At 46.8% G+C, this 13,361-nt stretch overlaps 1 protein-coding gene across 6 annotated transcripts in view; it reads left to right on the top strand.

The window, feature by feature from the left end:
- Positions 1-13,361, top strand: part of Ccdc171 (coiled-coil domain containing 171) — a 346,651-nt gene that overhangs the window by 129,531 nt on the left and 203,759 nt on the right. For all 6 annotated transcript variants that reach the window (XR_015620046.1, NM_001134641.2, XM_087550831.1 and 3 more), the window contains 2 exon segments: positions 11,833-12,337; positions 13,152-13,268. Coding sequence is in view for 5 of the 6 variants with exons in the window: in NM_001134641.2 (NP_001128113.2) it covers positions 11,833-12,337; positions 13,152-13,268 (622 nt within the window). In the remaining variant the exon portion in view is untranslated.

Raw genomic sequence — 13,361 nt, forward strand, 5'->3', positions numbered from 1 at the left:
ATTATGATAATATATGAAAAGGCTAAAGTAATTCACATTCTTACCACCCACAATATGGTAGTTCTTCTAATTCATATTTCTCTTAGTTAATTTTTCTGATGAATAGAAGTGTTACTATAATATTCTATATTTTAAAGTTGCTGTTATAGGTAAAAATCAACATACTTTTATATAATTTAATTAAAATTAATCAGAAATACATTCTGCACAATATGATGATGGGACACAGTTGTGGAAGTACTAACAGAAGATGCAATGTCCTTTTAAAAACTAATCAAAATTTAGTTGGAGAGGCATGAACAATTAAACAGTGTAAGGTTTGTTACAAGGATATATATATGAAAAATATATATTAATCACCAAAGGAATGCTGTAATATTAAAAGCATAAACTTAAGTGTATTTCTTTTGTGACTTGTGTTTGAGATGCTAATGTATGTAATAATTTTTTAAAGTAAATAATCCCTATAGAATTTGAGGGTCCATGTATGTGTATACACTCATATAGTATGCATATGGTACAGATACCATGACCACTATGGTGATTCTGTTTAGCTTGCTGAGGAACTGTCAATTTATTATTAAAAGTGGCTGTACCATTTCATCCCATGATCTCTGTGTGAGATCCAGCCTTCACAAAATACTTTGTATTAAAAGGCAAGCATTTACATCTCACGTTTGTGTTTGTCATTGTTTCAATGTTGTCTTGCATAAAGGGCAAGATAAGTGACTTTCACAAGATATTCCGACTGAAGCCAGTTGTAGTTTGCAGTTTCGTAATGATCAGCATAGTGTGATTAAGAACAACCGCTTTCCTGGGTTTCCGGCCCAGCGTTTCAAAGACTGTGGGGTTCCACAAGCTAAGCAGTCAGCCCCGAAAGCCTGTGCTTCCTCAAGGAAGAAGGTGTCCTTTCTCTAAATTTTGGATGGACTTTGGAATTTTTCAGTGAGAAAAAGAAAAGTAGTCAAATTACACAATAATTTTGTCATGCTAAAGAAATTTGGGTAACAGATATACATCAGATATTTTGAGTTGTTAAAAGTTTAAGGCGAGAATGGTGTTCTGGAAGAATTTGAGATGGTTATTATTATTTTCAAATTAAGCAGCCTAAGGAAGGGAATGTTATTTCAGCATGAGGAGTGCTTTGGCCCCATATGAAATTGATGTGTGCTGTGTTTGTTTTTCAAACACTGGCCTTTAATATCCTTGGGTGGAGAACACTTTTTTTGGTAGAGCAGATTTGCTCTACAGCTGGTTCTAGCCTGACCATCAGACAGGCTTTGTTCTTCACAGTAAATAATGTATATCTTGGAGAGTCCCCATGGAAAGTCAGAATCGATTTAAAACAGAATTTTGGCTTGTAAGTTCTAAAATATATGTGGAAATTACCTTGTCTTTATTAGATTTTCCTTCCCTGTTCTTTACATTGTAAAGCTTTTTTCATCAATTAGGTTTTTATTCAGTTGCTGTTCTGGACAAAACACTGCTAAGCCCAGGGATGCTTTTTATAAAAGGTTACTTATCCACTCTGTATTTGTCAGATACCTACAGGGTGCAGAGTAAGTAATACCTGACCTCTAGGAACAAGCAGTCCAAAGTATTCAGTCCTCACACACCTGTCACAGACACAAGACATCCGGAGGTGGCAGCGTGGCCATTAAATGCCTAAGTGGTCTTTACATTCAGACACGTCTCGGTCACTGTGAATGGGAAGATGGCTGGTGCGAGGGGAGGTGGAGGGAGCCAGTGTAGCCGTAGCACGCAGCTGTCGGCTAAGGTAAGGGAGCAGACTGAGCTGTCCCTCTCCATCAGCCCCAGGACAGCTTCATGTGGGAAGGCTTATTGTGACTGGAGGGGAAGCCGATTTCTTGAGAAGGAAAGGCTGTGTGGTAAGAGGTGAACCCAGCCTAAGGACTTGGGTTAGTTTTATTATTTATAGAACGGACTTGTCTCAGACGTGCAGTTGTGTGTGCAGGAGCTGGAGATCTGTCATGTGCTAACTTCGACTGAGGTCAGTTTGGTTGTTTTGTTTTTCACTTTTTAGCTATTGTGTTAGCATACGAAGTTTCACAATGGCATTTTCTTTTTCTTTGTTACTTTTTTGTTTCTTCTCAAGATAGGGTTTCTCTGCGTTTCCCTGGTTGTCCTGGAACTCACTCTATAATCATGCTGGCCTCGAACTCAGGGATCCACCTGCCTCTGCTTCTGGGATTAAAGGTGCGTGCTACCACCCAGGCAGCATTTTCATGAGCACATGTATGCCATTATATTTTGTTGTTCTTCATCCCCCTGAATCTTTTATTAACCTGTCTCATTTTAGCTATCCAACGGTCTAGTTAATATATACCAGTGACAATTAATATCATTTTATATATTTGAACTATATAATAAAATTAGCAAGTAATATAATTTCATAGATTTTTTTTTTTGGCAGGGGAGACACATTAAAAGGGCTCACTTTATTTGTGGCTGGCACTGGTCAGCCCCCTGTATCCTCACACACCTGTCCCTGGTCAGCCCCCTGTATCCTCACACACCTGTCCCTGGTCAGCCCCGTGTATCTTCACACACCTGTCACTGGTCAGCCCCCTGTATCCTCACACACCTGTCCCTGGTCAGCCCCCTGTATACTCACACACCTGTCCCTGGTCAGCCCCCTGTATCCTCACACACCTGTCCCTGGTCAGCCCCGTGTATCTTCACACACCTGTCCCTGGTCAGCCCCCTGTATCCTCACACACCTGTCCCTGGTCAGCCCCCTGTATACTCACACACCTGTCCCTGGTCAGCCCCCTGTATCCTCAAACACCTGTCACTGGTCAGCCCTGTGTATCCTCACACACCTGTCACTGGTCAGCCAGCCCCCTGTATCCTCACACACCTGTCACTGGTCAGCCCCGTGTATACTCACACACCTGTCCCTGGTCAGCCCTGTGTATCCTCACACACCTGTCCCTGGTCAGCCCCTGTATCCTCACACACCTGTCACTGGTCAGCCCCCTGTATCCTCACACACCTGTCCCTGGTCAGCCCCCTGTATCCTCACACACCTGTCACTGGTCAGCCCTGTGTATCCTCACACACCTGTCACTGGTCAGCCCTGTGTATCCTCACACACCTGTCACTGGTCAGCCCCCTGTACCCTCCCACACCTGTCCCTGGTCAGCCCTGTGTATCCTCACACACCTATCACTGGTCAGCCCCCTGTATCCTCACACACCTTTCCCTGGTCAGCCCCCTGTATCCTCACACACCTGTCACTGGTCAGCCCCTGTATCCTCACGCACCTGTCCCTGGTCAGCCCCCTGTATCGTCACACACCTGTCACTGGTCAGCCCCCTGTGTATCCTCACACACCTCTCACTGGTCAGCCCCCTGTATACTCACACACCTGTCACTGGTCAGCCCCCTGTATCCTCACACACCTTTCACTGGTCAGCCCCGTGTATCCTCACACACCTGTCCCTGGTCAGCCCCCTGTATCCTCACATACCTGTCACTGGTCAGCCCCCTGTATCCTCACACACCTGTCCCTGGTCAGCCCCTGTATCCTCACACACCTGTCCCTGGTCAGCCTCTTGTATCCTCACAGACCTGTCACTGGTCAGCCCTGTGTATCCTCACACACCTGTCACTGGTCAGCCCCCTGTATCCTCACACACCTGTCACTGGTCAGCCCTGTGTATCCTCACACACCTGTCACTGGTCAGCCCTGTGTATCCTCACACACCTGTCACTGGTCAGCCCCCTGTATCCTCACACACCTGTCACTGGTCAGCCCCGTGTATCCTCACACACCTGTCACTGGTCAGCCCCCTGTATCCTCACACACCTGTCACTGGTCAGCCCCCTGTATCCTCACACACCTGTCCCTGGTCAGCCCCGTGTATCCTCACACACCTGTCACTGGTCAGCCCCCTGTACCCTCACACACCTGTTTCTGGTCAGCCCTGTGTATCCTCACACACCTGTCCCTGGTCAGCCCCGTGTATCCTCACACACCTGTCACTGTTCAGCCCTGTGTATCCTCACACACCTGTCACTGGTCAGCCCTGTATATCCTCACACACCTGTCACTGGTCAGCCCCCAGTATCCTCATGCACCTGTCCCTGGTCAGCCCCGTGTATCCTCACACACCTGTCACTGGTCAGCCCCCTGTATCCTCACACACTTGTCACTGGTCAGCCTCCTGTATCCTCACGCACCTGTTACTGGTCAGCCCTGTGTACCCTCACACACCTGTCCCTGGTCAGCCCCCTGTATCCTCACACACCTGTCACTGGTCAGCCCTGTGTATCCTCACACACCTGTCACCGGTCAGCCCTATGTATCCTCACACACCTGTCACTGGTCAGCCCCCTGTACCTTCACACACCTGTCCCTGGTCAGCCCTGTGTATCCTCACACACCTGTCACAGGTCAGCCCCCTGTGTATCATCACACACCTGTCACTGGTCAGCCCCTGTATCCTCACACACCTGTCCCTGGTCAGCCCCCTGTATCGTCACACACCTGTCACTGGTCAGCCCCCTGTGTATCCTCACACACCTGTCACTGGTCAGCCCCCTGTGTATCCTCACACACCTGTCACTGGTCAGCCCCGTGTATCCTCACACACCTGTCCCTGGTCAGCCCCGTGTATCGTCACACACCTGTCCCTGGTCAGCCCCCTGTATTCTCACACACCTGTCACTGGTCAGCCCCCTGTACCCTCACACACCTGTCCCTAGTCAGCCCCCTGTATCCTCAAACACCTGTCACTGGTCAGCCCCCTGTACCCTCACACACCTGTCCCTAGTCAGCCCCGTGTTTCCTCACACACCTGTCCCTGGTCATCCCGGTGTATCCTCACACACCTGTCCCTGGTCAGCCCCCTGTACCCTCACACACCTGTCACTGGTCAGCCCCCTGTATCCTCACACACCTGTCCCTGGTCAGCCCCGTGTATCTTCACACACCTGTCCCTGGTCAGCCCCCTGTATCCTCACACACCTGTCACTGGTCAGCCCCCTGTACCCTCACACACCTGTCCCTGGTCAGCCCCCTGTATCCTCAAACACCTGTCACTGGTCAGCCCCCTGTACCCTCACACACCTGTCCCTAGTCAGCCCCGTGTTTCCTCACACACCTGTCCCTGGTCATCCCGGTGTATCCTCACACACCTGTCCCTGGTCAGCCCCGTGTTTCCTCACACACCTGTCCCTGGTCATCACCCTGTATCCTTACACACCTGTCACTGGTCAGCCCCCTGTATCCTCACACACCTGTCCCTGGTCAGCCCCGTGTATCTTCACACACCTGTCCCTGGTCAGCCCCCTGTATCCTCACACACCTGTCCCTGGTCAGCCTCCTGTATCCTCACACACCTGTCCCTGGTCAGCCCCTTGTATCCTCACACACCTGTCCCTGGTCAGCCCCCTGTATCCTCACACACCTGTCCCTGGTCAGCCCCCTGTATCCTCACACACCTGTCCCTGGTCAGCCCCCTGTATCCTCACACACCTGTCCCTGGTCAGCCTCCTGTATCATCACACACCTGTCCCTGGTCAGCCCCTGTATCGTCACACACCTGTCCCTGGTCAGCCCCTGTATCGTCACACACCTGTCCCTGGTCAGCCCCTGTATCGTCACACACCTGTCCCTGGTCAGCCCCTGTATCGTCACACACCTGTCCCTGGTCAGCCCCTGTATCCTCACACACCTGTCCCTGGTCAGCCTCCTGTATCGTCACACACCTGTCCCTGGTCAGCCTCCTGTATCGTCACACACCTGTCCCTGGTCAGCCCCTGTATCGTCACACACCTGTCCCTGGTCAGCCCCCTGTATCCTCAAACACCTGTCACTGGTCAGCCCCCTGTACCCTCACACACCTGTCCCTAGTCAGCCCCGTGTTTCCTCACACACCTGTCCCTGGTCATCCCGGTGTATCCTCACACACCTGTCCCTGGTCAGCCCCGTGTTTCCTCACACACCTGTCCCTGGTCATCCCCCTGTATCCTTACACACCTGTCACTGGTCAGCCCCCTGTATCCTCACACACCTGTCCCTGGTCAGCCCCGTGTATCTTCACACACCTGTCCCTGGTCAGCCCCCTGTATCCTCACACACCTGTCCCTGGTCAGCCTCCTGTATCCTCACACACCTGTCCCTGGTCAGCCCCTTGTATCCTCACACACCTGTCCCTGGTCAGCCCCCTGTATCCTCACACACCTGTCCCTGGTCAGCCCCCTGTATCCTCACACACCTGTCCCTGGTCAGCCCCCTGTATCCTCACACACCTGTCCCTGGTCAGCCTCCTGTATCGTCACACACCTGTCCCTGGTCAGCCCCTGTATCGTCACACACCTGTCCCTGGTCAGCCCCTGTATCGTCACACACCTGTCCCTGGTCAGCCCCTGTATCGTCACACACCTGTCCCTGGTCAGCCCCTGTATCGTCACACACCTGTCCCTGGTCAGCCCCTGTATCCTCACACACCTGTCCCTGGTCAGCCTCCTGTATCGTCACACACCTGTCCCTGGTCAGCCTCCTGTATCGTCACACACCTGTCCCTGGTCAGCCCCTGTATCGTCACACACCTGTCACTGGTCAGCCTCCTGTATCGTCACACACCTGTCCCTGGTCAGCCCCCTGTATCCTCACACACCTGTCCCTGGTCAGACCCCTGTATCCTCACACACCTGTCCCTAGTCAGCCCCGTGTTTCCTCACACACCTGTCCCTAGTCAGCCCCGTGTTTCCTCACACACCTGTCCCTGGTCAGCCCCTGTATCCTCACACACCTGTCCCTGGTCAGCCTCCTGTATCGTCACACACCTGTCCCTGGTCAGCCCCCTGTATCCTCACACACCTGTCCCTGGTCAGCCTCCTGTATCCTCACACACCTGTCCCTGGTCAGCCTCCTGTATCGTCACACACCTGTCCCTGGTCAGCCCCCTGTATCCTCACACACCTGTCCCTGGTCAGCCCCCTGTATCCTCACACACCTGTCCCTGGTCAGCCCCCTGTATCCTCACACACCTGTCACTGGTCAGCCCCTGTATCGTCACACACCTGTCCCTGGTCAGCCCCCTGTATCCTCACACACCTGTCCCTGGTCAGCCCCTGTATCCTCACACACCTGTCCCTGGTCAGCCCCCTGTATCCTCACACACCTGTCCCTGGTCAGCCCCTGTATCCTGAGGACTTGCTTTTCTTTCCAACTACATTCTGTGCAACTCTATTGTGACTTAGCAGTTTTAATTACCGTTTCTAATTCTCCTGTCCATGTATTAACTGTCTGTGTTCTGAGATTTTGTCTTCTTACAGTTTTGCTGATGGAGTTTAATTCCTCAGCTTCCCACACAGGTCTCTGAACAACATGTTGTGTGACTGCCTTCTCTCCAGGCATTTAGAGTTATTTGTACTTCCACAGAGTACTGTGTCTTGCCGTCTGGCTCTTGTTTTCCCAAATGCTCACGTTTCTGCTTCATCTACTATACCCAGCGACTCTCTTCTTTTCTTAGAGATTGCCTAGCGACTGCTGCACAGGGAAGCAGTCTGTAGGTGTGGCTGCTCAGATGCTCTTATGTGTGTGAAACAGCCTCTCCTCCTGGGGCACTGCTTACTTTGCTAATAGTATTTGTGTGGAGCCATGGGACACAGTTCAGTTACACTGTGGGCTAATGCTGCCACAGATTGACCCTCAGTGGAGATGTAGGTGCAGGTAAGACATAATACTTTTATTTCTTCATTCCTTTATTTCTTATCATTTCCACCATAGATGTGACTAGACCAAGTCTTGGGAAAGGACAATTTGGAATAAAGAAAATAACAATTAAAATGTACTAAAGAAGGAGGGAGAACTATTTCTCCTCTCCCTTCTGATATTGGTAAACCCATCCCTCCCCTCCTCCGTCCTTTCCTCCCTCCCTTCCTTCTTATGAATTTATAAGTTTAAATTGATGCTGCTTGTTTAGCATGCATGGGTAGGGAGGTTTTCTACTGGAGCAACTTACCGGTAACTATAATACTAAAGAAAATGCTTCCCTTCCACCAGCAACCGTTAACCTCCAGCAGCCTCTCAGGTCGAGGTGGGGCTTCCTGAGCCACTCCCGTGTTCACGGTGGAATATTGACCTTGTGCAGTTCCTGTGCAGGCGGTCACAGCTATGAGTCCGAGAGTGCAGTAGCCATGCTTGGTGGGCAGACAGTGCCTCACAACATTCTTCTGCATCTCTGACTCTCCCATTTTTCCTACTCCCTCCTCTGTAATGTTCCTCGAGCTTGGGGGTGGGGTTGGTGATATAAATGTCTTGTTTGGGGATGAGCACCCAGCAATCACGGCTCCTCAACCGTTTCCATCAGTTAGGAGTTTTTGTATTGACTGCTGTCCACAGCAAACAACAGCCTTAGTTAAGACTGAGAGAAGTACTGTAGGCAGAAACATAAGTATTTGGAAGGCAGTTTGACACCATGACTGTTTAGCAAAACAACACTAGTAGCTGTGAGCCCCCACCCCCACCCCCAATGTCCAGATTCCGCATCCTCCTATCTGGGGCCTGTGACCCCCAGCTAATGTGACTAGATTTGTAGTACCAGGCATGGATTCCCTTCAGGGGACTGGGCCTCAGACCTAAGCAGAAAGTGGTTGGTCTCCTGCACAAAGTCATTCACCCATTGCCCCTGTAGCTCTATCTTGCCCAAGCAGTTTGGTATTACAGTTTGCAGGGGTCACGGCTGAGTGAGACTAGTGTTGATTTTTCTCTCCCAGCAGTCTGCACAGCACCTTCTGGCTCTATGAAAACTGCCCAGCAGGGGGTGGGGACTGTCATTTCAGTCCCAGTATGATTGTTTTGATGTTCTGCAAACAAAGCGTGCACTGTCTTTAGTAGTAGGGTCACTAGTTGTGGTAGGCAATGATGAGCAAAGGTAATAGCTTGTGTTCTTTTTGAGTCTTTTGGGGTCATCCTCGCTAACAGCTTATGGGGTGAGGGAGCCCATGTCTGGTACCGTGGCTTCTGGAAACAACATTGCCCATCTATGCAGGATACTTCCTTTTAAACTTTTAAAAAATTAGCTAATTAATTAATTATCCACTTTGCTCTGCTGTCCCTTAACTCCCATCCCTGCCCAAACCGTTCTGCCATAGCACATGCCTTCTGCCTTCTTTCCCCCTTTCCTATCCCTGCCCCTAGCTTCCTGGCTTCTCCAGTCACTAGCAACTGAAACACTCAAATCTAAAAGTCCTAAATTAGGATCTGCCATGCAGATCTTTCACTTGCTTAGTTAGTCACACCAAAATACTTTATATTGTTTGTAACTATTGGAAAGGGATTTCCCTAACTTCTTTCTCAGCCTGTCTATCCCTTGAGCAGAGGAAGGCTACTGATTTATTTGAGTTAATTTTATACCCAGCCACTCTGCTGAAGTTGTTTATCAGGCTTAGTAGTTCTCTGGTGGAACTTTTGGGATCACTTAAATATACTATCATATCATCTGCAAAGAGTGATATTTTGACTTCTTCTTTTCCGATCTGTATCCCCTTGACCTCCTTTTGTTGTCTGATTGCTCTGGCTAGAACTTCAAGAACTATATTGAATAAGTAGGGAGAGAGTGGGCAGCCTTGTCTAGTCCCTGATTTTAGTGGGATTGCCTCAAGTTTCTCTCTATTAAGCTTGATGTTGGCTATTGGTTTGCTGTATATTGCTTTTACTATGTTTAGGTATGGGCCTTGAATTCCTGATCTCTCTAATACTTATAACATGAATGGGTGTTGGATTCTGTCAAAGGTTTTTTCAGCATCTAATGAGATGGTCCCGTGTGTTTTTCTTTGAGTTTGTTTATATGGATTACGTTGATGGATTTCTGGGGCCGTGAGAAAGGTTAGTGTAGTATTGGTCTTCTGGGCTCAGGTCACCTCCCTTGATAGTTCCGTTCTTCAAGCTACCTCACATTTCCAGTCCCATTCATTAGAAAGTGCATTTCTAAAATTAAATTTTTCCTTTACTGAAAGGAGGGTATGAGATAAATTAAATTCTTTAAACAGTGAACTTTTTTTTTATGCCTTTTTTGTTTTGTTTTTTCTGCTTCACCGTGCCTCTGAGCGTCTTTACTGTTTGTCTTTTTGAGACTATCTCCTAGGATTTATTTTCCTTGGTTGTCATGTCTGCTAGCTTGTCGTTATCTTGCTGTTCCTACCAGCTCTACCCATGGTAGACTTTGCACACACACCTTGCACTGTGACTGAATGTTGGTATGACTTGCCTTAGATGTGGGTAGCTTTTGAGGTGCTCCTGCCAATGTGAATTTTACAAGTGCCTTTTGTTCTTCTGGGTGTTCACTGGGCAACTCTTAAATAAGACATCACATACCTCTCCCAAAGATCAACTTTAAATTTTTCACACAGTACAGTTTAAACCAGTAGTACAAAGAGAAATAGTTCCTTTAATGTCCCTGAAGGATTCTTGTTATGAAGACTGAACTTGACTTTGCCATGCTGATACTGAGGATAATATGTCTGTCTCCAAATGACGATCATGCTAGAATTGAACCCCGAGGTTTGCTCAAAGACAAAGAGGTTCACGGCTATGTCATGATGGTTCACTTTGAAAATGAAAACGTAACCGTGGTTGTTAAGTCACGGCTGGTTGAAAGGTTAGATTAAATTATTAAAAGGTTGCTATTATCTAGCCACCTTTTTAATGGTGTAGGTTTAAGTTTTCACCTCTTGTCTGTCTCAGTCCCCCTTCTCCTTTAACTGTCATTTGTCTCCAGAAGCTTGTCAGCATCATTTTGTCAAGTGCCCTTTGGTGCTCAGACTACTCGGCATGTATCTGCTGTAGCATTGCATCACAACAATGATTATCTGTTTTCACAGTGTATTAAACTTCGTTAGTGATCTTTAATATTTATTGAATGATAAGGGAATAGTAAGGTGGAACCTGTTAGTTTAAAACCCTTTCTCTCTCGCCTCTGAAGGCAGACTGACTGCATAGAAGAGCCCGTAGGTAGCCAATTTATTTGTAGTTATGGGAAGTGGTTCTTCCAGTTCATGTTTACTTTTTGCTTTAAGTTAAAATTTCAATTCTAAGAATGCTAATTATGGAAAGAGGGTTAGAGAGCTACAAAGGCTCAGCTCACCACTGTCCTCTCCTCCCTCTCTGGAGCTGCTGTGTGCTGCTCTGCTTGGGAGTTAGGAGCCGAAACAAAGGTTCTGCTGCTCCAGTTTGTCCTAGTAAGAAACGGCAGACAGCGACCCACCACTGTCTCTCATATCACCAATCTTATCTGTTTATTTTAGCAATGGTAATATCGTTTACTATAGAAAACCCCAGTTTTCAGTGTGTTTCTATTGAAGGGGAAATAATTATTTGAGGAATGGAAAGGAGAAATTAGGCCCAGAAAGCTCATCTGTCTCTCTTTAAATAAATTATTGATTTTTATTTTATGGGCCTTGGTGTTTTGCCTGCACATAAGCCTGTGTGAATGTGTCACATCCTGGTATTACAGATGGTTGTGATCTACCATGTGGGTGCTAGGAATGGATCCTGGGTCCTCTGGAAGAGCAGCCAGTGCTCTTAGCCATTTCTCCACCCTCCACTTTTCCCTCTCTACATATGTCTATTCACATGCAAGTGCACAAGAAATTCATGAAATACTCTCAAATTTATGTGTTACAGTTTATGTAAAGCTTCCGGGTAAGATTTTCAAGGTCAACATGTCCATACAAACCTGTCAGGCCTACTGTTGGATATTACATAACAGATCTTTTGAAGGGAAGTTGTAGTGTCATCAAAAGTATATTTCTTTCCGTGTTTCATGATTATATATATTATTTGACTTTTTTTAATAGAAATTTCAAGAAATTGCAGAAAAAAACATGGAAAAATTGAACTGTATTGAGAACTCCCATGAAAAACTAGTTATCGAGAATTCACATTTCAAAACCACATTGTCCAGGACTCAGAGGGAGCAGACTTGCTTGCTGGCGGCGTGTGCACTGATGGCCGGTGCGCTGTATCCCCTCTACAGCAGGTCATGTGCCTTATCCACACAGAGGGACTTTCTCCAGGAGCAAGTCAACAGCTTGGAACTATTCAAACTGGAGATTAGAACCCTAGCCCAGGCATTGTCAGCGGTGGACGAAAAGAAGCACGAAGAAGCCAAAACGAAGAAAAAAACGTTCAAAGGATTGATCCGTGTATTCCGGAAAGGTGTGATTGCAATCTTGGCAGCAAACAGACTCAAGCTTTTGGGCCAGTCCTGTGCCTTTCTTTTCACCTGGATGGAAAGTCGTAAAGAAGGCATAGGCATGCTAGTGTGTGCCGGGGAGCCCAAAGACAAGCGCAGATTTCCAAGTAAGAGCCTTGGTGCTTTTAAAAAGTCTAAATTGTGTGTAAGTGGGATACAATGTGTGTGCAGTTGGCTATTACACAAAACCTTCAAAGAATTATGTAATATGTCAAATCATATGATACAGTCCGGTATGTCTTCAGATGTATATTTATATGAGTGTTTATTTTATATAAATTAGCTTTGATTTTTGTTGTAAATGATATTAAGAAGCAAATATGTATAATTTCAGTATTATCTAGTTTTATTGCATTTGAATTTGTTTTTACAGTAGAGTGGAGAGTTTATACATTAGTTTTTCAATTGCAGGAATCCAAAATAAGACACTTAAAAATTCTCAGAACAAGTTATCCATGCTTTGCATATAAAATAAGAATAAAATGATGGGAGTTAAAAATATCTTAAAGTGTTATTCAAAAATGGTACAAATATGAATTTTCAGCAGACATTTTTTTGGGAATGTCTTACTATTTTTGAGGAAACAGTAGATTTAGTTGTTAACTTTTAAAAATTCATGCCTGGGGATCAACTCTAAGGCTAACCTCACGCCAAGCAAGTGTTCTGCCACGGTGCCCTCAAACAATGCAATTGCTAAGAATCAGGCTACTGTAGTGAATGGAAAGCTAAAGGCAGTGTCTGTCTTCTCTAGGTGCTTGTTATATAACGTTAGGTCACTTGATGTAGCTAGATTTTCTGTACTAGAAAACATTAGGCATACAAAGTCATATTTACTGAACTAGCTGACCACTGCTATGAAATTTGAATGTGAATCTTTTAATAACTTGTAGCATTTCATAATGGGCACTTATGTCTCTGCAGAACATCAAAGGGAACAGTTCCGATGTTTACAGGCACTCACTTGGCTTACCAGCTCTGACCTTCTAGGTGCGATTATCAGTTCTATGACTGAGCTGCAAGAAGTTATTAGTAAAACAGGTATGACCACTTTTTATGTCTTCGCAAAATATACTTAAGAACAAATGCTCAGAAATTTCATATGGTACAAATTCTAATAATCTTGGAAGACAG

Source organism: Rattus norvegicus, chromosome 5 (assembly GCF_021556685.1).
Source record: "Rattus norvegicus strain SHRSP/BbbUtx chromosome 5, alternate assembly SHRSP_T2T, whole genome shotgun sequence".
In the NCBI taxonomy this organism is placed as follows: Eukaryota; Metazoa; Chordata; class Mammalia; order Rodentia; family Muridae; genus Rattus; species Rattus norvegicus.